The sequence below is a fragment of the Trichomonascus vanleenenianus genome (assembly GCF_965637985.1).
Source record: "Trichomonascus vanleenenianus strain CLIB 3782 genome assembly, contig: TRVA0_003S, whole genome shotgun sequence".
NCBI classification, from domain to species: Eukaryota; Fungi; Ascomycota; class Dipodascomycetes; order Dipodascales; family Trichomonascaceae; genus Blastobotrys; species Blastobotrys vanleenenianus.
Window position 1 is genome coordinate 65,192 of NW_027481884.1, and position 23,587 is coordinate 88,778.

A 23,587-nucleotide genomic window follows, 5' to 3' on the forward strand; every position below is an offset into this window, starting at 1 on the left:
ACAGGTAAGGTATTAGGTTTTAAGTAGGTTAGTTAACCGGGAGAGAATTTATAGTGATAATAGTACACTGTAGTAGAAGTAGGTAGTAGAACTGGTAGGGTTAACGCCATCGTGTAGGGTGCTGCGTCTAAGCCTGGTAGAGTGTAGTACTGTAGCCGTAAAGAAAGGGCCTACAGGACCCAATAACAACCAATAATGTGGAATATATAGGTAATCCGATTACATATGTGCAAGATATAGCTAATTAATTAATGCCTGTATTGCAATTGGTTTATGTATCTATTTTATTGAAGACCAGTTGCGAAGCGGATTCCAAGGGTTTGAAGGCGGGGGAACCCTGGCTCCTTCAAACTCGGTACCGTATTATTAAGTTTCAAGTAGAGTTAGACTGCTAAAATACTCCCTGCAAATCAAATTGATGATTAATCTTTGTACAGAAATCACTTATCCATAACAATATCTGTAGCATGCCACATGATGAGGCGATATAATGCGAGAATGGGTGCATATGGCGGCAGAGTACGAATGGCCCGGGCTACGCACCAAGAGAAAGTGAAGTGCGTCCGACGGAACGGCCAAAACCGAGTCAAACCAGTCCTACCAAATACCAGGGTAATTGAGCCAACGCATTTGTCAATTTCACCATGCTAAGATATTAGGGTGTACTAGCTACAATGAGATTCAAAAAAGCTGTAACATTTGCATAGTAGCAACTCTTATTAAACTTGTCCCGACCTCCAAGAACCAAGTACATGCTGCAGAGAGCGCGCCGCATTCTGTGCGGCTGGTGACTCACCATAGACCGTCGGAACCAGAGCTCCACCATGCATCGACTGCTCCTTCCCGATCCAAGGCTTGAAATCACTGAGAAGAACCCCTGTAGTACTACACTACCACTACCAGCAGAAGATGTGGGGGCAGGTGCATGATATAGCATAAATAAAAAGATCTGGTAGTGCCGTACCGTATAACCACCCATACGTAGTCTTTGATAGACCATGAATAGAGAAAAAAGAATCTACCATGAAGAGAATAGACATTGACGATGAAGCTGAGATCCAAACGGTCGTAGAAACAATATGCCCTCCTGAAAAAGCAGAGGAACAGAGTCCCGTTGATGAAAATAGTACCGGTAGGCCATTCGGGGAGAAAGACACTGAGGAATTCCCCGAGGGAGGCAAGGGCTGGCTCGTCATTACGGGCACAGCATTCATCCTCAGCACGACCTATGGCATGGTCAACGCGTTTGGCGAGTATGTCGTATACTACCACGAGACCTTCCCCGACGCGAAGTCGTCGGTCATCTCCCTCATTGGGTCGCTGCAGCCAACCGTTATCTACATCGCGTCCGTGCCCGTCGTCGTGTTCCTCAACCTGCTCGGCGTCAATTACACGCTGCTCCTCGGATCAGCGATCATGGTGTTCGGCATCATGATGATCTCCATCTGCAAGGAGCTCTGGCAGTTCTACCTCGCCCAGGGCGTCGTCTTCGGGTTTGGCGCCGGGATCGCATTCTTCACTGCCATGGCCATCCCCGCCGAGTGGTTCAAGCGCCGCCGAGCCATCGCCATAGGCATCACTGCGGCGGGCTCCTCCATCGGCGGTATCGTGTGGCCCATTGTGTTCCACCACCTCGTCGCCAAAGTGGGATTCCCCTGGGCAAACCGAATTATCGGGTTCATTTATATACCGCTGTTGGTCTTTGCGTCCTTTGTCGTACAAGCCCGCCTTCCGCGCCAGAAGCAGCGGATCTGGCCCAACTGGGCAGTCCTCAAAGACTGGCGGTTCGTGATAATTGTTGTAGCCAACGCAATTGGTATCTTCGGCCTCTTCCCTGGTATCTTTTACCTCTCTTCATTCGGTAAGGCACTTCACGTGAGACCAAGCATCCAGCAGTACCTTACGGCGATTCTCAACGGCATGTCGGTACTTGGCCGAGTCATCCCGCCGCTGATAGCCGACAAGGTCGGGAGACTCAATGTGTTTATTCCCTGTGTCTTCCTGACCGGCATTCTCCAGATTGCCCTTTGGTATCCAGCCCGGAGCGAGACGATGGTGCTATTATTTGCACTGCTGTGGGGGGCTGCCTCTGGATCGTTCATCGCTCTCATGCCGTCGGTCATTGCTCAGCTGTTTGGGATCAAGGACAACCACTCGCGCCTGGCAATTGTCTTTCTAATGGGCGTTCCCGGGTGCATTGCTGGGTCTTCGCTGGCCGGGCTGTTCATCCCTGACGAGGGTGACCCCGTCCTTGGGTATGCAAACTCTGCTCTGTTCTCGGGATCAATGATGATCGTGTGTTCATTGCTGGCTTTGGCCCTGCGGCTGAGTTACACCCGCAAGCTAGCAGTCTTCATTTAGTCTAGTTGTATTTCTCTAGTAATATACAGTTTTATTTAAAATAATACGTTATGGTCTGGATTACTTCTAATATAATCACGATTTACGCGATACTTGGGTGACGCGTGGTGAGTTTTTCGCGTAAATTGAAACGCATTCCATCAAAAACGCGCTCCGACACCACCAAATCACAATTCAACAACCCACTAATGGAAGACGAGCCACAACGGGAAGAGGGAGTAAAGATACTCCCCGAGGTGGGTGTGGATGATACAGAAGTCAGGACAGTGCGGCGACGTCCAGTCGCCAAGCTCGACCCGTCAAAACTGCTTTCGGATAAAGGCATCCCTTATATCAGGCGGCACTTAGTTAAGAAGGGCATCCGATTCAAAGGAAAAGGACATGAAAAAAGCGACCTCAACAAGATACTGGGTACCTATCAAATGTGGGCGCACTCACTGTTTCCCAAAGCCAACTTTGACGACTTTATAAAGCTCAGTGCCAAGACTGGCCCAGCGATGAGACCCTATCGAACAGAATGGGTGTCTATTGAGCAGAGGGGAGTTTTTGGGAATGAAGAACTAGATCTATTGAATTCCTTTGCTACGGAGCTGTTGGAGGACTCGGCCGAAATGGATAACGCGGACACAATCGACAACGAGCATAATAAAAATGGCCAGAGTTTTGCTGACCCATTCCTGGAGGAATATTCAGACAATGATGACCTGTTTGTCAGTCGCAATAGCCGCGGGCGGAACGTCATCGATGATGATGATGATGACGATGACTTGTTTGTGACTAACCGTAATACTTCAACTACGCCTGCTCCTTCAACGACTCCATCGACCGAAAACGCGCGTGGAAAAGACAATGGCGATGATGGATTCCCTGATGATGACGAGTTGGAAGATATCATGCGCAATGAACAGTCCAAGGAGCTAGATGAGGCTGAGGAGGAAGCCGCTATGGAGTTCGGATTTTAGCAGGGAGTTTTAAGTACCATACGTACAGTCAATCTATTTATTGCCTATAGAATTTCAGTCTTCGTAAATCTTGCTCTCGTCCAGGTACTGCACCAGCTCCCCGACGATGCCAACGGTCTCGGCCGGGCTGGCAATCCACACGGTGCATGCAGCCATGCGGGCTTTGAAGTCATTAGCGCCAATGCTCGCAAATTGGTCACCCACGTGAAGCGTTCGGTTCCCCGGAATGTCGCCCAGGTACCGCTGCAGCGCAAGGACACCCAAGCGCTTGTCGCCAACATCCACCCAGACATCGCTGCCGCCATTGAAGGCACAGAACTGGACGGTCCGGGCAGCCTCGCACACTTCAAGCCGCCTCTGTGCATTGAGAACAGCCTCTTCGAGCTCCTCTCGACACATGCTGTGCCCTGGCAAGGGAACCAACCCGACACCGCGCTTCTTCCGGATTACCTGCGCTGATAGCTGCATACGGTTCTTGAGGGACGTGAGGATGAGCTCCGCCAGATCCAAAAGCTTCTTAATGTTCTCCTCGGACCAGCTCGAGGTCTCTGGCAGACGCCATTCCTCATCGTCTATCCATACCAACTGGCCAGTCTTGCCGTCCAAGCGGAACAGGAAGTTTGATTCACCGCCCATGACAGTCAGCCGGTCTTTCTGCTCAGGGCTGAGCTCGGGGGAGTCGACAATGGCATTAATGAGTCCTCCCAGTCGCTCAGAGTACTTCTCGCCTGTCTTCTCGTGGTATCCTGCTGCGGTCACAATCCCGACATAAATGTCCCGCTTCAGTAGCTCAATGAGCTGTGGGATGACCGGATTGTGCTCATCTAAGGACATTCCGTCATCGTACAAAGTGACATCTCCGTCGAATGTTACGAGCTTCACCTTATTCTCGCCGCTTCCAAGGATCATGGCCTGCGCCGTGTTCAGAATGATCCGGATATCGTTGAAACTAGGGCTAACCAGTCTCCGCTTTGAAATGGACCGCCGGTCATCCTGGATGTAGAACGCGCGTTCCAGGGGGAGTTTCGTGAAGAATGCCCCTACTGACGGGACCAGTTGGCGAAGCCGGCCGATAGTGGGGTCGCCGGTCTTTTGCAGGTATACTACCAAGTTAGCCAACTTACTTTAGTAAAGTACTCGGAAACTTACTCTGATTTTCAATTAACCGCTCAATGTCGAAGAAGATCTCGGCATATCGTCTCCGCGCCTCTGCGTTGCTCTTGGAGTCCTCGCCAATCTGGAAGCTGTTGACGGATCCAGCATGGAGAACAAATGGGCCCTGAACAAGTTAGTTGATACTAATACTGACTGAATAAGTTGACATACCGCCAGAAGCCCCTTGATCCACTCGATGAATTCGTCTCTGCGGTGAGACTTGAGGGCATCTAGTCCGTTAGCACACTTCACATCGCTGGGGTGTCCACGCACATTCAACTCGGTATCTAGACAGTTAGCCTGGAAAAATAGACAGCATTTTCACACATACCTAGTGGTCATTTATTTTATTTCAGAAGTCTACAGCTAGTCAGTACACGTCAGGGCTGGTATTTAAACCATCAGATTCAGGTGGGGTATATCAGGAGGGGGTAAGGGTGTGCCGATGCCGTAGGCCCTCATCCGTCGGAACATGAGGCTCATTCCGGCCATGCAGTACCGATGCCTCATAATGTTTAATACGTATGGCCTGCAGCATAGCTAAGAGTACAGACGTATGAGACGTGAATATAGGTAGCCTAGAAACGTGGGATTGCTATTGTAGTACCACTAATACTAGTTCTGTAGTTGTATCTCTGTGAAGCGGATTCGTTTGGTGAGGGAGAGGGGAGAGACCCTTCGCCTGGTAACGGTAGTGGAGTATGAAGTGACTGCGAACAACAAGTGTATCTAATTGTATACTCGTAGATAGTCGCTTTTATTTTCAAACATCTTTTTTAAACAAATGAGTCAATTAAAGATATGAAGTAGATGCCGAAGCCAAGCTTACGACCCCGCTTCCATGATGCCGATTGATCTCGAGTCTTCATTCGACTGACTCAAACTGCAGCATGATACATTTCAGCAGATGACAGATCAAGCCAGATTGGCGATAGAGAAATGATTGATCTGTCGAATAACTGAAGATGGGTTAATGGTAGAAGTTACGCGCTTATGTCCAAGGATTAATGTCAAAGCTATGGCTCAATGTCGAAGATATTAGCTACCGGGTAGTCAAGGCTATGGTTAACCAGTTAATGATCGGAATATGAGCCATAAATAAATCGATATTGGGCAATGACCAGGGTAAAATGGCTCTCTTCGATTTGGATTACGAAGGTTGGTAGCAATGGAGGAGACGTACGCTCTTTTTGAATAGTACATAACACGTAAAGGTAGTATAAAACAGGCGACCGCGCTGTCGCGAATCAGGGGGGTTTGTCGTCAGGACAAGCACATATATGCTAATTAAATGCGTAAGAGAAACTGGTTGTCAAAGGGGAGGAGGATTTTTCGGAGAGCTCGTTATTTGAAAGGCTTGACAAGATCACCCAGCTCGTCAATCGTCTGCGACAGTGGTCGTCGGTGCACCACGTCAAAGAAGCCCTGTCGGTTGCCCTTCTCGATCTCAATGGCCTCACCCCGGCTGTTCTCCTGAGCCTGCTTTCGGCCGTAGCCGGTGAAGTTACCGGACCAGTGGGCAAAGCTGAGGATAGCACCCACGGCAATAGCACCGCCAATGACCTTGGAGACAGACTTGTAAGCAGTGCCCATAATGCCACCCGCAGCAGCACCACCGTAGAACGTGCTCCACGCAGAGTCCGACTCGGTCAGGTTAGCAGTGATGGCCTCGACGGCGGTGTATGCAGTTCCCACGGCGCCGTACAGCCACACGTATCGCGAGTGCGCCAGAACAGAGCTCTTGAAGCTTCGATTGGGCGCCAGAGAAGCCTTGATGGCAGCGACAAAGATACCCGCACCCGACGAGAGGAATGCGGCTTTAGTGGTCAGCGCAATGGTGTCCCGGGGCTGGAACATGCCATCCTCTCTGTACTTGAAGGTCGGGTACCGGGCTGGCAGTTTGGTCTCTTCTGTCGATGCCATGATGTGGGATTGAGGTCCTCAACGAACAACTTCGGTCTATTTGGTTATGGTCGCGAGAGGAGAGGCCCTCGATATTTTTCACCCAGTTGCTGAGGGTTGGGAGTGGGCTGGCCAATCAGCACATAGCAATTTGACTACCGGGGCTGGTTGGGAGGAGACGGCTGAACTTACGCCGCACTTCCCGCGGCGTGCGGCTCACTCATTCTACTACGATTTTGGAGTAATTTGAAATCAGAAAACATAAGCATTTTTTGTTATAGCTTGTATATAGAGTAATAAGGTATAAGCAGCATTAGCAGGTAGCTATATGGAAACACGGAAGATGGCATTGGTATGTACCATCTAAAAGAATTGATCTATTGAAAGGTGGATATCTACTTGTAGCAAACTGTACGACGTCCTATTATCATAGCACGGTTGAAGAATAACTTATGCCATTTGCGCAGTACTATTACCGGTACTATTAAGCTTGAATTGAGTAACAATAATACCTGATATAAGTTAACACAGATCATTCTTATGGTATGAGAATTGGTGCTGCTATAGAAGAGTATCAACAATCCTCTGTCGTATAGACGAGCTAGCTGGGTTCTAACATTATATAATGACCGACATTAGAAACTGAAGGATTTTTATGCTGTATAGGACATATTCAGGCTATGCAAAATAATATTGCAAAGCAGTCGTTCCAGTTCTTGTCATTGGTAATAGTGGCCGCACTGCTGGTGGTAGTACTTGTTATAGTAGTACAGGCGGTAAGGGCATGTTCAAGAGTTATTCCCACGTTATCCAGGAAGTTCGGAATTTTTAGGTGATGGAGATGATGCAGGGTCGTGGTATTCTCGCTAAAGTAGCCCAAATATGGCAGATCAGGGACAGTTACCGCAGCAGATGCCGAAGCAGAGATTGAGGTAGACGCCGATTTACACCTAGTGCCAGTCCAGCTACTCTCGGTAAATGGCCGCGTCCAGACGAGTGCCGTACTGAAGGTGTCCTTGGAACTTGTAATAGAGCTGATATCAGGAGTATCTGGGAACGACGACACAATGCTTGAAAAAGGCGAAAAGCTTGAGGAAGCCCTACCTGTGGCGTTATGTTTGGAGCCGCTGCGTAGTTCTTCGAAACCACAGATTTTGTTAGGGGCATACCAGGATGTCCTTTTGTTACATAGTTCAGCTCAATAGCGCTTGCCGACATGTATCGAGAAAGGCGGAACACATGGTTATTGGAGGGTAGCTTTAAATCTGGGTCGAGAACGCCCTCGTGATGTTTTAGATCGCTCTCAAGCTTGTTCTGCTGACGCTGCTGAAGTACTTTCTGTTCTGACAACTAGAAGCCACTTCGCGCTTTGTCCGATTGTGGGTATAGAGCAATGTAGAACTGGCCACAGGAGTTGAGAAGCTTCATGACCTAACCAAATGAGTGATGAACTCGAGGTTGCCATTGGCGACATCAGCGTTGAATCCGTCTACCTTGGCTTCAGAGAACCCAGCAATCATAATCTCAAGGATCTGGTACGCTAAATAGGCAACATACGTGACATAGAATGCTCCAACGTCGAGAGAGTCGTCTATAATCTCATCGGTTGACCACGGGTGTGACCTGCAGGAGACGGGCCGATGAAGTACAGTGATGCCATGTGGTCGAAAGAGTAAAGGGCCCACCCGAGTCGTTTACGCACTTCCATCTCGTCTAGCGACATTTTGCGCTGGCCGGTTATCGCAAGGTCCTCGGATATTCGAAGGTCTTCAGCTATGCGATAGGCAGTACCGGCATAGGTTCACGCCATGGAAGACTTGCCGAGATTAAGCATGCGGTATGCCAGGAGCATGCAGGCGCTCGCAGTAGCAATGAAGCTGTCCTTACGCAGGCCGTGCAGAAGGAAAATGTAGGCATATTGGTCGAGCAAGGTATGTGAACTCAGGTATTTCTGCTGATGGATCGTAGGTGAGCATGTGTTGGAAGAATGTCGGCCTGTATACGTCCATGAGAAGGGGGTGGATCCTGCACCAGTAGCGGTCGGGCAGATGTTGAAGGTTGCCTGTTTCCCTGGGAGCCTATTCACATCGCTGTCAGCAACGCCGGGAGTGGACATAGCTTTCTTCAGCGGGACAGAGTGCTGGATCTCTCCAGTTAAAATACTTGTATTGCTGCTGTCTGTCTGAGAGTACTTCTCCTTATTGGGCAGATTCATGTTGACAATGAGACTCGACTGCAGTTGCTTCGTGAGGGCCTGCAATTGTCGTTCGAGATGGTGCACGTATGCGATCGAGGCGGGTCTGTCGTCGCCAAACCCCTTACATGTTGTGCAAACGGGTCTGTCCCGTCACATTTGGTCTTCGTGGCGCCTAAATTAGCCTGTGGAAACAAAAAAGATACCAAGTAGTTTCTATTAAATCTTACCTTTCGTCGTCGGCAATTCGAACAGGTTAATTGGCGTGCTGAAGCGGACTGCACCATTGTCACGACGAACATTGGTTAATCTCGAGATATATATGAGGACAAAGTGATATGGAAACTAATTCAGGTGTATCGGTTGCTGAACGAGTAGGTGGGTTGCTCTTTCGGGCTTAGCATCTACGTAAGTGCACCCTATAATGGAATTGACGGTTGCACTCAAACTACGGTAGTGGAAAGTCATTTCCATTAACAAAAACAGTAAAACTGTCAATGAAATAGGTTATCATCCTACCGAAAAGAGAAAGATGCTATACACGAAGTGACAATCATTCTCTCTCCTTTGTGGCCCCTTTCTCCGTACGACTTGTGTGAGTATATCCGCTCTCTCCTTTTTGAATTTTATCTGCTAAAAGGTATCCATAACCCGTTGTTTTGTAATCGAGGTACAGGATGGAGCCCCATTGGTTTTTTTCCAGCGTCGTCTGAACATTTTCATCTTCGGATACGTACAGGGATCGTCTGAGATGAGACACGATCTGACAGCTGGGCGGCTCGTTTCGCAGGGCAAGATTAACCTTGTGGGGAAAGTAACTGACATCCACCAACTCTCAGCGGGAATTGATTTACTGGTTTGAGTCATCTATTCATCTCTGCGGGCTTGTCAAAACCGTCATTGTATTTAAGGGTTTTTTCAGGATCCAGCCTTCCCGTGGTACCGGTGGTGGCTACCCTGAATAATTGCTGTGCTCTAGACCAATTCCGAACTACCGAAGTACAAATATGTCCCTGATGCTCCTATTGACCGTTGTACAGTTAATCTCAAGATTAAGGCGGCCCGATAGCCGAATCAACCATTGTCCGCCGTGATGAGATCCAACAGAAAATGAAATCACATACAAGCAGTATATACAGCTTTCCACGACCTGCTCAGTTGCAATTCAACCCATTTCAGCTCTTTATTTGAAAAGAAAGTTCTATTCTACAATCCAATCGGAATTGTCGTCATTTTTTCAAAAAACCATCTCTCGGGGTCGGCCCGCGATTCCGGGATCATATTCGTGGGACTATGAGCCTTTATCATTCTATTGCTAAGCCTATAGATTCCGTGGTAGTACAATACTATGGATTTTAAGCCTATAGATAACTGGTAGTACAGCACTATGGATCGCTCTATGCGGTGGTGGGATAGTGTTCCGTTCAGGGCATGCACACCAGGGTCTTTGGTGGTGCAGTTGGGATTTAGTACTGTGTGGCCCACGCCCGGTGGCGGAGATTAGCCAGGGTACTGCTATACATACCCACCCTGGTAGAGCGTAGTACCGTTACCAAGTGTTATAGATTACAGTGCTTCACAGCCGTAGAAGCAACGTAGAAGGCAATAGTAAACGCTTTTGCTGACCCAGGCGATATGCTTAGCAACTTACTGGGATGGCTGTCCTTGGCAACAGCGCTCCCGAGCCTGTCCAGAGAGCCGACCGTAAATGACGAAGTGCGCCTTAGAGATATCCAGTGGGGCCAAGTGAACTTGCTGCAGACAACCGACATACACGGCTGGCTCCCTGGACACCTCAATGAGCCGACCTTCTCGGCAGACTGGGGCGACTACGTCTCGCTTGTGCAGCACATGCGGAGACACGCCGATGAGCGAGGTGTCGACTTAATAGTCGTCGATACAGGCGATCGCCTGGATGGTAATGGATTCAGCGACGCCTCGTCCCCACAGGCTAAGTACTCGCGCGAGGTATTCAAGATGGCCGATCTCGACATAGTTACCATTGGCAACCACGAGTTGTACCGCTCCGATGTGTCGGTGAGCGAGTACACAGACCTCTATGGCTACTTTGGCGACCGCTACGTCGTGTCCAACGTCGATATCAAGACCGACAACGGGTCCTGGGTCCCGCTGGGCAACCGATACCTGCAGTTCACGACTAAGCACCAGAAACTCAATGTGCTCGCATTCAGCTTCATCTTTGACTTTACGAAATACAATGACGCAACGCGGGTGAGAATGGTCGAGAAGGCCATCCGCGAGGACTGGTTCCAGGAGGCACTGCGCATCCCCAATATTGACCTCTTCGTGGTTGCGGGACATGTACCAGTGCGAGACAACTACGAGTTTCTTAGCATCGTGAGAGAAATCCGTAAGGTTCATCCTACCACGCCCATCCAGGGTCTCGGCGGGCATACACATATTAGAGACTTCGTGGAGTTTGATAAGCGAGCTGTTGCCATTGAATCCGGCCGCTACTTCGAAACCATTGGGTGGGCATCTGTAGAAGGTATTGATCGCAATGGCGGGCCAAACGACAGGGTCGCATTCAGCAGAATGTACATTGACACCAACCGCGCCTCCTTCGCGCACCATTCCAACACGAGCCTCTCGGGCGAGCCCGGGGAGGTGCCCTTTGACACTGAGTACGGGATCCACGTCACCAAGAGGATTCAGCAGTTCCGTGAGCTGCTCAACATATCCACTCCGCTGGCGTATATCCCCAAGACGTATTACATGCAGCGCGCCCCGTACCCGGGCGACAGCAATGTCTATAGCCTGCTGGAAGACAAGGTTCTGCCCACGCTGAGCGGCATGGTGCATCGAGACCACCGACCGAGAATGGTCACTCTGAACACGGGGTCAATCAGGTACGATTTGATTGAGGGCGAATTCACCCGAGACTCAGAGTACATTCTCAATCCGTTCCCGAATAAGTGGCTCTACATCAAGGACATCCCACGCGTCAAGGCGGAAAAAATTATAGCGCTGTTGAATAAGCTGAGCTATATTCTGCCCCAGATCCCCGAGCAGGGCGCCACGATCTTCCTCAACGAGTCCGACCCACAAGCGGCATTATCAATGGACAAAAGAAGCTGGCCAGAGGAGCTCGATGCCGTGCCAATTGACCAGAACCGACTCGTGCTCAACGAGCTGCCCAGGGAAGAGACCCCGGGCTATCGGACTATTGATGACTTTGGCTCCGATGGAGACGACACGCCGCACATACCTTGGAAGACCTTCCCCATTCCAAACGTCATAGTAGGGAGGAGCGCCATTTCTGACGAGACGCGCACGGTTGATCTCGTCTTTAATGACTACCTGCGCTCCTTTATTGTGGAAACATTCATGCTCATTGGATACGAGGATGAGATCCACGAGTACGGCGGCCTATCTCCTACAAAGCTCTTGGTTGACTACTTTAACTAACTAACCAACCAACCTCTTCTGTAACAATCGGCCTCTACATTAGCAACCGAATTCCTGGTTGGCTATTTCAACTAGTCTCTACTGAAGAAGTTACGGTTGACTGGAAATGATCGACTAATGAAATCAGCTCATTGCATGCACAAATTATTACCAGAATCTCATCAATTAGTCGTCATAAATAAATACACAAATCCTTTGTTAAAAAATTTCTCTTAAAGGAAACGGTCCTCTAATTTACATAAAAAACCCAAACTTTTTAAGAAACCGCTTAAGCCTGCTGAGCCCGTCGTCGGTCTCGCTCCTCGGAAATGGAGAGCTTGATACCCTTGCCCTTTGGAAGAGAAACCCATGGCTTGGAGCCCTCACCAAGAACGAAAACGTTGTTCAGTCGGGTAACGAAGGTGTTGTCCAAAGAGTCCTTAATGTGGACCATGTCGAAACCACCATCGTGTCGCTCCTTGTGGGTGATGACACCAACTCGGCCCATGTTTCGACCACCGGTACACATGACAACGTTGCCAGTGTCGAACTTGACGTAGGAGGCAATCTTGCCAGTGGTCAAGTCGATCTTGACAGTGTCGTTGACCTTGATCAATGGGTCTGGGTATCGGATGGTTCGGCCGTCGTGGGTGACAACGTATGGGATACCCTTCTTGCCGAGCTGGACTCGCTTGACCTTGCCGAGCTTGTACTGAGCCTCCTCATCGGTGATTCGGTGGACAGCAAATCGAGCCTTGGTGTCATAGATGAGTCGGAAGTGCTCGTTGGTCTTCTCAAGGGAGATGACGTCCATCAAACCAGCTGGGTAGGTGGAGTCGGTTCGGACCTTGCCGTCAACCTTGACAAGACCCTGCATGAGAATGGCCTTAACCTCTCGGCCGTTCAAGGCGTACTTGAGTCGGTTTCGGAGGAAGATGATGAGAGGAAGGGACTCTCGGGCCTTGTGTGGACCAGCAGAAGGCTTTGGAGCATAAGAGCCGGAGAGCTTGTCCAACATCCAGTGGGATGGAGCGGAGAGTCTGGGTTCTAAGTTAGTATACATACATGAAAACAAAATGATTATAAAAATCATTGTTTTCCATTTCTTTAGCGCTTGGCACAAAGTATTCCAAGTGAGAAAATGGATCCATGTATCTCGTGGAAGTAACTACGCTCCACATTTGAACACCCCCAATACTAGGAGTGTCCCAGATACAGCGATAAACGATCCTCTTCAGACTTGTCTACTCCAATTCCTAAAGAAATGGAAGGACAATCTGAGCTTACCTCTTCTGGTGCTTTCGAATACCTCGGGCCATTTTTACTACTTAATTTGTCGATTGAGGAGTATAAACTGAAGAGAGGAAAAACGGAGACTGCGAAAAACTTAAATGTTTGGATATCGAAGCGTGCCCTCGCGTGCGCAGGATGAAAAATTTTTAGGTAGCGACCGCCCTGTGACTGTTAATTACCGTCCCGGTATGCCCAAAATAGGCTCCACTATGCAGGTGGGCATTGCCTCATAATTAACATAATCCGTACTTATACGCCGCATGCGGCTGTTTCGTTGACAAAAGTATTGTATTACCTGCTATAGCACTCTAACTATTTCTAGAGATAGGGGCATTAGGAGGAAGATGATTTAGCCTTCAACCAGATACTTTCGGGCTGTAGCACAGTAGGCAGCTGTTGGTCACGAAGCGCTACATCTGGCTGTTCATAGCTACCCACTCTTCTGTCGACGATTCCACGGTTAAAGGAAAGTTTTAGAAAGGCACAACCAGTGATTGATACAGGGAAAGCCTGTGCAGTAATACTACGAGGGATTAAAAAGAGTACCAAAGTTTCTAATTTCACGTATCGCTAAAAAAAGAATCCAAATAAATAATGTGCCCAATAAGCCCCCAAAACCTATCCGTCCAGGCGGTCAACGCCTGGCTCGAAATCGGCAAACACAAATAGAAATAAAACTCGCTCACGAGAAATGCTCAAACCTCAAACTTCAATTTGCTAATCCGCAAGTGTGCAATGCGTCTGTTCTTGTGGTTAACCAGCTTTGAGCTGCATGGGGATGCGAGTTGGTCTGTTGGCGAACAAAACGTCGTCTCGCTGCGAATAGTTAGCCAAATTACTTGGGTACACTATATGCAACAATAACAAATACTTACGATAGCAGCTTCTTCCGATGCACTGAAATCTTCTCTCGGACGTTGGCCTCTAGCTTGGCCTGGTGCAATGGCTCGACATGAGGAGTATTAGTAGTAGTAGCAGTCATGTTTGGTCAGGTATCTGTAGAGGAGAAAAATAGTGGTGGGCGCCCGCCTTTAAATAACGTTCGATTTAATTTCTGACCCCATTTTGCGTATTTGTTTACCTCTTGCTCTTTTGTAGCTAAACGTCGCGGTGATCTGTTTTTTTGTGTACACTTTTCCTAAACCGGTGATCATCCGCAGCCCAGACCCCTGAGATGCATTTGCCCCAGCCGCACATCCCCAATACAACTCCAAACTTCACCACCGGTAGTTGTATTATGTCGTAGATTATTATTGTCTAGTTCTTCTTACATTGGGGCTAACCTCGAAGGAGATTCCGTCAAAATCAAATAGACATCACCCTTATAACTCGAAATCACCATTTGAGGACTTCCCTTAGGGTCTTACAAGCGGAGATAACTCCTCTCAAGCACAGCGTACTATGCAGTGATGACGGGTCTTAACTCCCAATTAGTACCGCTAATACGGAAGAGATGAATCGCAACACCCTGGATTGATTCAAACCTGATTCGATATGGTTAGTTGGCGGTGGTTTCGCATATGGAGCCATGCCGCCGTGGCCGTTGTACTATTTTCGACAGCCTGGGCGGCCGAGCCAGCGTTTTTCGACCAGAAAAAGCTGGCCCAGCTGAGATCGCGGGCTGAGCAGATGTTTGACCATGCCTGGTCGAACTACATGGATCACGCGTTCCCTGCCGATGAGCTTCGCCCGCTCACGTGTCAGCCCCTACTCCCCGATAAAGAGGACCGCCAGTTGTCTGACGTTGTGGGAGGGTTTCCGGGGACCCTCGTCGACAGCCTCGATGCGCTTCCCATGATGAATCGCACTGAGGAGTTCCACCGCACAATAGACCGGCTCACGGAAGAGCTGTTGTCGTTTGACCTGGATTCATCGGTTCAGGTGTTTGAGACGACTATCCGCATGATGGGTGGGTTGCTTTCGGCTCATTTGTACGCTTCGGTACCGAGTCTGGGCCAGGCGTACCCAGGTTACGATGGATCGCTGCTGCGGTTGGCGTATGATCTGGGGCTGAGGCTGCTGCCAGCGTTCCAAACACGCACTGGAATCCCTCATCCGCGAGTGAATCTGCGCCGCGGAGTCGTCCCGGAGATGAAGAACGGGCTCGGGTATATAACCGAGACGTGCTCTGCGGCGGCAGGGAGTCTCCTGCTCGAGTTTGGCCTCTTGTCACGGCTTACGGGAGACCAGCGGTTTGAAAAATGCGCTCGGAGAGCATTTTTGGAGGTGTGGTCGCGGCGGTCTAATCTCGACTTGGTGGCCATGTCTATAGACTCCAAGACGGGCAAGTGGCTCTCGCCGATTACGGGCGTAGGCGCTAGCGTCGACTCGTACTACGAATACGCCGTCAAGTACTACGTGCTTTTTGGCGAGAAGTCGTTTTACGGCATATACGAGCGCATGATGGCCTCGCTGTACAAATATGCGTACAATGGGTGGACATTCAGCAATATCAATTTCAACTCGGGCATGGCGACGACCGGGTGGATTGACTCACTGGGCGCCTTCTTCCCAGGCCTCATGGTGCTGAGCGGCAAGATACACGATGCTGTCAAGCTGCATGTCTTCTACTATAAGCTGTGGAATACGTACGGAGGCATCCCTGAGCGGTGGACCCCGATGCACGCTGCGAGAAAAAGCAAGATAATGCCAGACTTTGACGATAGCATCTTCCAGGTCAACAAGGGCGACAACAATGCGCACTTGGAGGTTACCTCCGAACGGGACTTTTCAGAGATTGCGCTGGAATGGTGGCCCCTTCGACCCGAGTTCATCGAATCCACGTACTACCTGTACCAGGCTACCAAAGACCCGCTGTTTCTGCACATTGGTGAGCAGGTGATGGACGACATTGAAGCGCAGTGCCGCACGTCTTGTGGATACGCGGGCATTCGCGATGTGCGTACTGGCGAGCTGGCCGACCGCATGGAGTCGTTTTTCCTTAGCGAGACGGCCAAGTATTTATACCTGCTGTTTGATCCAGACCATCCACTGAGCAAGGAGCTGGGTAACTTTGTGTTCTCGACCGAGGCACATCCCTTCTGGTACAACAAGGAGGTCATTCAGCATGCCTCAGTAGCGCGGTTTGGCGACCGCGTTCTCCGAAGCAGCTACGACGACAAGTTTGGAGACATCAAAACGACCGACGGCGAGGTTGCCCGGTCACTGTGGAGCAAGTGGTACTCGCAATTCACAGAGAAAAGCTCTACCCGGCGGACCAGGAGCAAGCAGCCGGTACACAACTACACTTGCGAAGTGTGGCCTCAGGGATGGTTCGGTTACTCGCCCATTGCATCATGGAACCATTTCTACTCGCTCGACGAGGCCTACGAGTATGTCGTGCCCCAATGGCGCGAGGAACACGTTAAAAACCAAAATTATACCTTTTTCGACGTTTACGCGCGAGACAGCCGGTGTGGTTTATAATTATAGAGTTAACCATATCCTCCGCCACCCATGTCATACTGCTACTACAGTATATTCGAGGGCCAGCCCTCGAGCTCCCGTAGCTGGGGGCGAGCCCCCAGACCCCCATGTTAAGGGACTAAGACGCCTTTATGAGGATAATTGAGGCTACAGTCCCTCCGCGAAGCGGAGCCCCAGGGGGGTCTGGGGGGGGACTGGTCCCCCCATATAATACTGCTGAACTTGTATTCAGGTTTTGGGGAATACTGCTGTAATTGTATCCGTGTTTTGGGGGGTGGAGGGATTCGAGGGCCAGCCCTCGACCGAAGTTAGTCCTCTATGGACATTCGTTTGCCTGGGGTGGCGAGCTCCTTGCTGCTGCGGGACTGAAGGAGGTCTTTTGAGATGAGGTCCGAGCTGACGACTTTGATCCAGTCAATATCGAGCTGGAAGGGGCCGTACTGCTTGTCGATGAGTCCGACGCCGACGGTGCGGACGTGCTCGAGATCGAGCTCCTGCTGCTGCTGGATGACGCCCCAGTTGGTCAGGATAAAGTCGGATAGGGGCACGACGACGGTCTCCCACTGGCCGGGCGACTTGAGGAATAGCCGGTGCTGGTAGATGTCCGTTACGAGCGGGGTTTCGGCCTGGACGTTGACGAAGTACTTCCGCCGGTCGCCGCGCACTCTTAGCAGCATAGCGGAGCACCGCTCCCAGTTCCAGTACTCGGACTGCAGCGGGTTCTTCCACGTTGGTACCATATCCTTCGTCCTCCACATGGCGTATCCGGATTGAACGACGTCCGGACGCGAAGGAGGCAGATCCAGGTTCAGATTCCCACTGAATCGCCCGAATTGTGGCGGCTCTTCAATCTCATTCTTCTGGTCTTCTTGGGGATTTTGGGCTTTCTTCTGTTCTTCTTGAGAAGTTTGGGGCTTTTCCGAGTCTGGCCTTGGAGTGTCGTTTTTGACGATATCAAGTGAAGCAGTGCTGAACCCGCCGAGTTCCTGGTCGCTACGCACGAGATACCGCTCCAACGGATTGACAACCTCGCGGAAGTTCACGACCGTCATGTGGTTCGGAGCCACTGCGGCTCCTATCCGGCTTTTGAGCAGATTTAACATTTGATTCGACTTAATAAAACGACCCTGCTTAATGAGACGAGACCCCCCCACTGTAAAGGCGGTGATGGTGCGATCGACGGAGCGCCGTTGGGGAGTCAGCCGCAGCCTGGCCGCGGGCGCGCGCGTCTGTTGGGACAAAACCACAAAAAAAGGCCCAAAAAAAAGGACGAAAAAGCCCCGCCAAAAGGAAGCGACGACCACAGCCCGTTTTGCTTTACAGGAGAGAGAGCCTGGTCTGTAGGAGAAGCGATAGGCTGGTAACGAAGGACGAGAGAACCTATGGGTATTGGCGAGCGAGTGTATTAATTCGGAGATATTGATTTTTGTTCGTCCCATTTACTAATACACCAGCCGTGATCTGCCGTGACTAATTAGCTTACTACTGCGAAATTGCGGATCATCAAATCAAACGAGGAATTCAACCAATGATGCCCGAGTTCGCACGAAACCTGTTTGGGTTTGGCAAGTCCAGCTCGAGCTCGAGCTCGTTGCTGAGTCAGAGCACTAAGCGCGGCTCGTCGAGCACCCCGACGCCAACGTCAAGCAACTTGCCGACGGCGACAAACTCGCGGGCCGCCTCGCAGTCCGGGTCTGGCGCCTTTGTACCCGTCGGACAGCCGACGACAGCACTGTCGACAGCCGACACGGTCATGACGGAGCCGGCGATCATTTCGCGCCCGTCGTCGAGCGCCGGCGAGGAGCGCACCACCACGCCGGGGACCCCCTCCGGCGAGAGTGGGCAGGCCAAGGGCAAGCTCAAGGTGCGTGTCGTCGAGGCGCGCAATCTCATGACGATACACGGGTCGACTCCTTACGTGGTGTGCACTCTGGATTCATCCGAATTCATTTCAGAAGGGCCATCGGGCGCAGCGCCCGAGGAGGCGGGTGCCGCTAACGGCGGCATCGCTATCCCGTCGTCCAAGAGCCGGCAATCGTCGTCACTGGCACTGAGCAAGCTCGGCGAGACGACGAACCGCAACCCGCGATGGCGCGACGAGGCGCAGTTCGACGTGACGAGCGAGAGCCCTGAGCTCGACATTAGCATCTACGACGCCGCACACAATGAGGCGTTCCTGGGCCACGTGCGGCTCGCGCCGCCCCTCAGCGAGCGCGCGCCGGTCGACCAGTGGTTCACCCTGGCGGCGCGGGTCGCCGGCGAGCACGTTAGCGGGCAGGTGCGGGTCAACATTGTGTTTGAGCGCGTGGCACAGCGGCAGTACGGCCCGGCCGACTTTGAAGTACTGCGGCTCGTTGGCAAGGGCACGTTTGGACAGGTGTTCCAGGTGCGCAAGCGCGACACCCAGCGCATCTACGCCATGAAGGTGCTGTCAAAGAAGGCAATTGTGCAGAATAAGGAGGTGGCGCACACCATTGGCGAGCGTAACATCCTGGTGCGGACCTCAGCGGCCAAGTCGGCATTCATTGTCGGGCTCAAGTTCTCGTTCCAGACGCCGTCCGACTTGTATTTGGTCACTGACTACATGTCGGGCGGCGAGCTATTTTGGCACCTCCAGAAGGAGGGGCGGTTCAAGGAGGATCGCGCCAAGTTCTACATTGCAGAGCTCATTGTCGCGCTGGAGGCATTGCACGATAACGACATTGTGTACCGGGATCTCAAACCCGAGAATGTCCTGCTTGACGCTAATGGGCATGTGGCGCTGTGCGACTTCGGGCTGTCCAAGGCGAACCTTGTCGGCGGGCGGACCAACACTTTTTGCGGCACTACTGAGTATTTGGCCCCTGAAGTGCTGCTCGACGCTGAAGGGTACACCAAGATGGTGGACTTCTGGTCGCTCGGGGTGCTGGTGTTTGAGATGTGCTGCGGGTGGAGCCCGTTCTACGCCAAGGACAACCAGCAGATGTACAAGAACATTGCGTTTGGCAAGGTCAAGTTCCCCAAGGACGCGCTGTCAACTGAAGGGCGCAATTTCGTCAAGGGCTTGCTCAATCGTAACCCGAAGCACCGTCTGGGGTCGCAGGGCGACACGCGCGAGCTGCGGCACCACCCGTTCTTCAGCGACATTGACTGGGAGCTGCTGATGCAGAAGAAGATCCCGCCGCCATTCAAGCCGCACCTGACGTCGGAGACAGACACGTCCAACTTTGACCCTGAGTTCACGCAGGCCTCGACCTCGGTGCTGACGCGCGCGCTCAACCAGTCGATGGGCTCGACGCCGCTCTCGCCGGGGATCCAGGCCAACTTCCAGGGGTTCACCTACGTCGATTCGTCGCTGGAGGAGGCATACCGCCGTAGCCGGCGCGAGCGCGACGGAGATGGCGACTTGGATCTGTACAACGACAAGGAGATCCAAGAAGCGGCGTCGAGCTATTATAATGCTAACCGCAGCGGCGGCGACCTCATGCGCCATTTGGAGGAGAAGTTCGGCCGACAGCAGCATGCGTACCACAGCGATTATCAGGACGACGAGATGATGATTGATGACCTGCGCGAAGACGACGACTACGACGACCACGATTTTACCGGCCAGAAGTTTGAATTATAACCATTTGCATTGCATACCCATATTTATTGTACTAGTAACTATCTAACATTTTTTCGGACTATAATAAATAACCTCCATTAATATCTCAACAACACTTCTTCCTAGGTAGCATATTCCTGCTAGTATGGGGGAACCAGTCCCCCTAACCTCCCTCCCCCCTGGGGCACCGCTTCGGAGATCTCGTATGACGGAGGTTTGGGGGCAGAGCCCCCAGTTACGGGAGCTCGAGGGCTGGCCCTCGAATTCCACTCAAGAGGAACGATGGGGGAACTAGTCCCCCCGAACTCCCTGGGGGGCTCCGCTTCGCGGAGATCTCGTATGACGGGGGTTTGGGGGCAGAGCCCCCAGTTACGGGAGCTCGAGGGCTGGCCCTCGAATGTCACTCAAGAGGAACAATGGGGGGATTGGAAACCCCCCTGAGGTTCCGTGGAGATCTCGCATGAAGAAGGGTCTGGGGGCAGAGCCCCCAGTTACGGGAGCTCGAGGGCTGGCCCTCGAATAACACTCAAGAGTAACAATGGGGGGACTAGTCCTCCTCCAAACCCCCTCTGGGGCTCCGGGCAGGGAGGCTGGCCCATTGAGTCTGCCTATGTCCGCAGGACTGTGATAGTTCCATTGATCTCTATTGCTCGACTATAATACCGGTAGGTAATATCACGGTTAATCGTTGGGTGGCTATAATGCCACTAGCCAATCAATCGACGTAGCCTTGTTGCATTATATTAAATCGAGTTAGGTGGATCCTCTGAAATATGGTAGAATGCTGGGTTGGATTCCTGAAGTATGGTAGAACGTTGCGTTGGATCCACTAAAAATATGGTAGACCGCAGTTTTGGACCATTAAAATATGGTATAACCGTTGTTTTAGACTACCCTACGGTAGAGCTTGCATTAAATGCTAGAACGCTGCTCTGGACTACTGCTGTATAAATACGGCAGATCTGCCCTACGTTAAATTGGACATTACAACACTCCTCGGTCGAAGTAGTTGTAATTTTCATGATTAGAGTACCGTCAATTGATTTTTTTTCGTTCTCTTGATAAATAACTACTCGACGCCCGAGGCAGCGGACTTTAAGACCATTATTACCTTAGGTGTCACGCTGTATGACAAATGATTATCCAATCGACCTATATTGCTCTTTGCACAATGCTCTAGTTAACCAATCGTTGCTCATTGCACGACTAACAAACACTCTACTTAACCAATCATTGCACAAATAGATTGGCTATTGACGAATCGATCGACGGTTGCTCTTTTTTCAGTATACTCTAGAATAAACAACAATATTTGATCGACCTATGTTGATCGAGCGGCTACACTACTCTGATCGACGCACGTTTGTCTTTGAAAAGACTGCAAAAAATACCCTTTTAAATCAACTTATTCATCCGAATATGGTCGAGTCCGGGCTCGTCCAGTTAAAGCGATAAATCCAGAACCGAACCCATTTCCCTCCAATTATAACCCACAAACAAGAAAAGCAGAGAGGTCGTCTAATTTTGGGCATGCAAAGTCGGCTCAGCTATGCGGTTCTCGGGCTAATTACGAAAGGCATCCGGCTTCAATTAAGATCCAATTAAGGCGATTGCAGGGGCAAGGTGCATATTCATTCGGGTTAGGTCAAACGGGGGACGCGAGCGGTGCAGGAAAAGGTAGAGGACCGAGGCTGCACAGAAAAGAGGGAGGGATTGGTCTATGCGGATAACGGGTAAGCGGGTCCATGCGCCTGTACCACACCGCGAGCATTTTCGACGTACCGCATCACACGCTCGCTAAGTCTCAACCAGCTGTAACACAATGTAATTCGGAATTACCGCCCAATTAAATTCTTCTTCTTCTTCTTCTCCGCTCCGACGACGACGTCCTCCCCCCCCCCTCCAGGCGTGTGTAAGGGCTAAACAGAGAGAGGGAACGTGAGTTGTAGACCTGCATTTCGTCCTCATAACGCAGGCCCGCGAATCAGTGACTGCGCGTGTCATGTGGGAAAATCTGGGCTTGTGTGAAACCAAAGTGCCAATAAAGTGTCTATTTTCAATTTATGGCACTTTTTTTATCTCTACCGGTCTCGACTCGCGTCGAGACATATATGTCCAGAATGCGGCTCGTGCGGCGGCGGGGCCGACATAACGACATATACCCATATCTATTGTACATAACCGCAGTATATTAACCATAGAACGATATGAACCATTAGCTCAGCCCCGTTATAGATAGGATAAACGTCCACAAGGCCCTCATAGAACGTGCCGCGTGCGCGGGATAAAAAATAAAAGAATGCACAGATGCAAACGTTTTCTAATTACACTGCGCATATAAGACTTTCATGTGAGATGGAATGGTACTCCCGTCGTCGCTACTTAAATAGCGTACCGGTTCTGTCTCTGGGGTTGGAAGAAGCTGTTGTTCACGCCATTGCTCTTCTTTGAGCAACTGATCAGCTTCTCCAGGTTCCAATCACGGTAAAAAATAGCGCAGGTATTTTCCCTTCCCCCTGCTGGACTGATATGCAGCCATCGCACACCCCAAAACTTACGTGTACTGCGGCGGAAGTAGACGATCTCCAACCGTCGCGCGGCTGTGCGATGCGGAGAGCTTTTTGGGAGCTCGTCTTCTTCACTGTTCTGCATCATGCGCCGCCATACCGCCATACCATACCAAAAAAGCAACAGGCCAGGGAATGATAGGTCGAATATTTGTACATTGAAGTCGAGGGGGGGGAGAGTCTAAAAAAAAAATAAAATAAAAAAAACACGTCTGGAATGCGGAGTAGGGCAGGCGAAATGAGGTGTGCCCACCACCACAGGCAAGACTGAACCGAGAGACAAAAGGCCCTTCCCACCCCCCCCAGATGTTTAAAAAAATGCGAGGGACATGGAAGACACACGTACATAGGCGATAGACAGGCTCCTCTTAAAATCTACCCGCCCTTGTCGAAGAAAAACGGGTTGAAACATGAGGGTTCTTGTTGGCGACTCTCGTCAGCAAAGACAGCCGACGCAGCCAGCAGCAGCACTAGCTGTATGGCATGATATGCTGAGTATACCCACACATTGCCAGTGCTTGCCCGGTGCAGGGTGCACATTACTGCATTATGTAGGTGGGTGGGCCCCCCGCGGAAGCTTTGAGGACTGGGAGTGAGAGAGAGAGGGGTCTGGTGGTATACACACACATACAAACCAGGTCTATTGGAAGCAGCAGATATGGAGAATGGCTGCATGAGGACAGGCTTTTTTTCCGTTTTGATATCCAAACATTTGTGTCCAAATTTCGTTTTT

The 23,587-nt window shown here is 50.8% G+C and overlaps 11 protein-coding genes across 11 annotated transcripts; 5 read left to right on the top strand and 6 right to left on the bottom strand.

Annotated features, from left to right (window-relative positions):
- Positions 1–1,023: 1,023 nt before the first annotated feature.
- Positions 1,024–2,361, top strand: MCH4 (putative transporter Mch4p; the record flags this gene model as incomplete). Its single annotated transcript, XM_076682410.1, has 1 exon — positions 1,024–2,361. The coding sequence occupies one exon, from the start codon at positions 1,024–1,026 to the stop codon at positions 2,359–2,361; it is 1,338 nt and encodes a 445-aa protein (XP_076543193.1).
- A 422-nt stretch (positions 2,362–2,783) lies between these two features.
- CSM3 (Csm3p) lies at positions 2,784–3,323 on the top strand (the record flags this gene model as incomplete). The annotated part of the gene is made up of 1 exon (XM_076682411.1): positions 2,784–3,323. The coding sequence occupies one exon, from the start codon at positions 2,784–2,786 to the stop codon at positions 3,321–3,323; it is 540 nt and encodes a 179-aa protein (XP_076543194.1).
- Positions 3,324–3,377: 54 nt separating this feature from the next.
- On the bottom strand, positions 3,378–4,820 carry ISN1 (IMP 5'-nucleotidase; the record flags this gene model as incomplete). Its single annotated transcript, XM_076682412.1, has 5 exons — positions 3,378–4,426; positions 4,473–4,602; positions 4,650–4,708; positions 4,752–4,765; positions 4,810–4,820. 5 exons carry the CDS (start codon positions 4,818–4,820, stop codon positions 3,378–3,380), a joined length of 1,263 nt encoding a protein of 420 aa, XP_076543195.1.
- Positions 4,821–5,822: 1,002 nt separating this feature from the next.
- TRVA0_003S00738 (uncharacterized protein) lies at positions 5,823–6,401 on the bottom strand (the record flags this gene model as incomplete). The annotated part of the gene is made up of 1 exon (XM_076682413.1): positions 5,823–6,401. One exon carries the CDS (start codon positions 6,399–6,401, stop codon positions 5,823–5,825), a length of 579 nt encoding a protein of 192 aa, XP_076543196.1.
- A 1,780-nt stretch (positions 6,402–8,181) lies between these two features.
- On the bottom strand, positions 8,182–8,595 carry TRVA0_003S00760 (uncharacterized protein; the record flags this gene model as incomplete). The annotated part of the gene is made up of 1 exon (XM_076682414.1): positions 8,182–8,595. One exon carries the CDS (start codon positions 8,593–8,595, stop codon positions 8,182–8,184), a length of 414 nt encoding a protein of 137 aa, XP_076543197.1.
- A 1,614-nt stretch (positions 8,596–10,209) lies between these two features.
- Positions 10,210–12,003, top strand: SMN1 (Smn1p; the record flags this gene model as incomplete). The annotated part of the gene is made up of 1 exon (XM_076682415.1): positions 10,210–12,003. The coding sequence occupies one exon, from the start codon at positions 10,210–10,212 to the stop codon at positions 12,001–12,003; it is 1,794 nt and encodes a 597-aa protein (XP_076543198.1).
- A 268-nt stretch (positions 12,004–12,271) lies between these two features.
- RPS4B (40S ribosomal protein eS4 RPS4B) lies at positions 12,272–13,301 on the bottom strand (the record flags this gene model as incomplete). The annotated part of the gene is made up of 2 exons (XM_076682416.1): positions 12,272–13,022; positions 13,270–13,301. The coding sequence occupies 2 exons, from the start codon at positions 13,299–13,301 to the stop codon at positions 12,272–12,274; spliced, it is 783 nt and encodes a 260-aa protein (XP_076543199.1).
- Positions 13,302–13,970: 669 nt separating this feature from the next.
- Positions 13,971–14,257, bottom strand: TRVA0_003S00826 (uncharacterized protein; the record flags this gene model as incomplete). The annotated part of the gene is made up of 2 exons (XM_076682417.1): positions 13,971–14,091; positions 14,151–14,257. 2 exons carry the CDS (start codon positions 14,255–14,257, stop codon positions 13,971–13,973), a joined length of 228 nt encoding a protein of 75 aa, XP_076543200.1.
- A 512-nt stretch (positions 14,258–14,769) lies between these two features.
- MNL1 (alpha-1,2-mannosidase MNL1) lies at positions 14,770–16,701 on the top strand (the record flags this gene model as incomplete). The annotated part of the gene is made up of 1 exon (XM_076682418.1): positions 14,770–16,701. One exon carries the CDS (start codon positions 14,770–14,772, stop codon positions 16,699–16,701), a length of 1,932 nt encoding a protein of 643 aa, XP_076543201.1.
- Positions 16,702–17,009: 308 nt separating this feature from the next.
- Positions 17,010–17,804, bottom strand: TRVA0_003S00870 (CIA30 family protein; the record flags this gene model as incomplete). Its single annotated transcript, XM_076682419.1, has 1 exon — positions 17,010–17,804. One exon carries the CDS (start codon positions 17,802–17,804, stop codon positions 17,010–17,012), a length of 795 nt encoding a protein of 264 aa, XP_076543202.1.
- Positions 17,805–18,229: 425 nt separating this feature from the next.
- On the top strand, positions 18,230–20,308 carry SCH9 (serine/threonine protein kinase SCH9; the record flags this gene model as incomplete). Its single annotated transcript, XM_076682420.1, has 1 exon — positions 18,230–20,308. The coding sequence occupies one exon, from the start codon at positions 18,230–18,232 to the stop codon at positions 20,306–20,308; it is 2,079 nt and encodes a 692-aa protein (XP_076543203.1).
- Between the last annotated feature and the right edge of the window lie 3,279 nt (positions 20,309–23,587).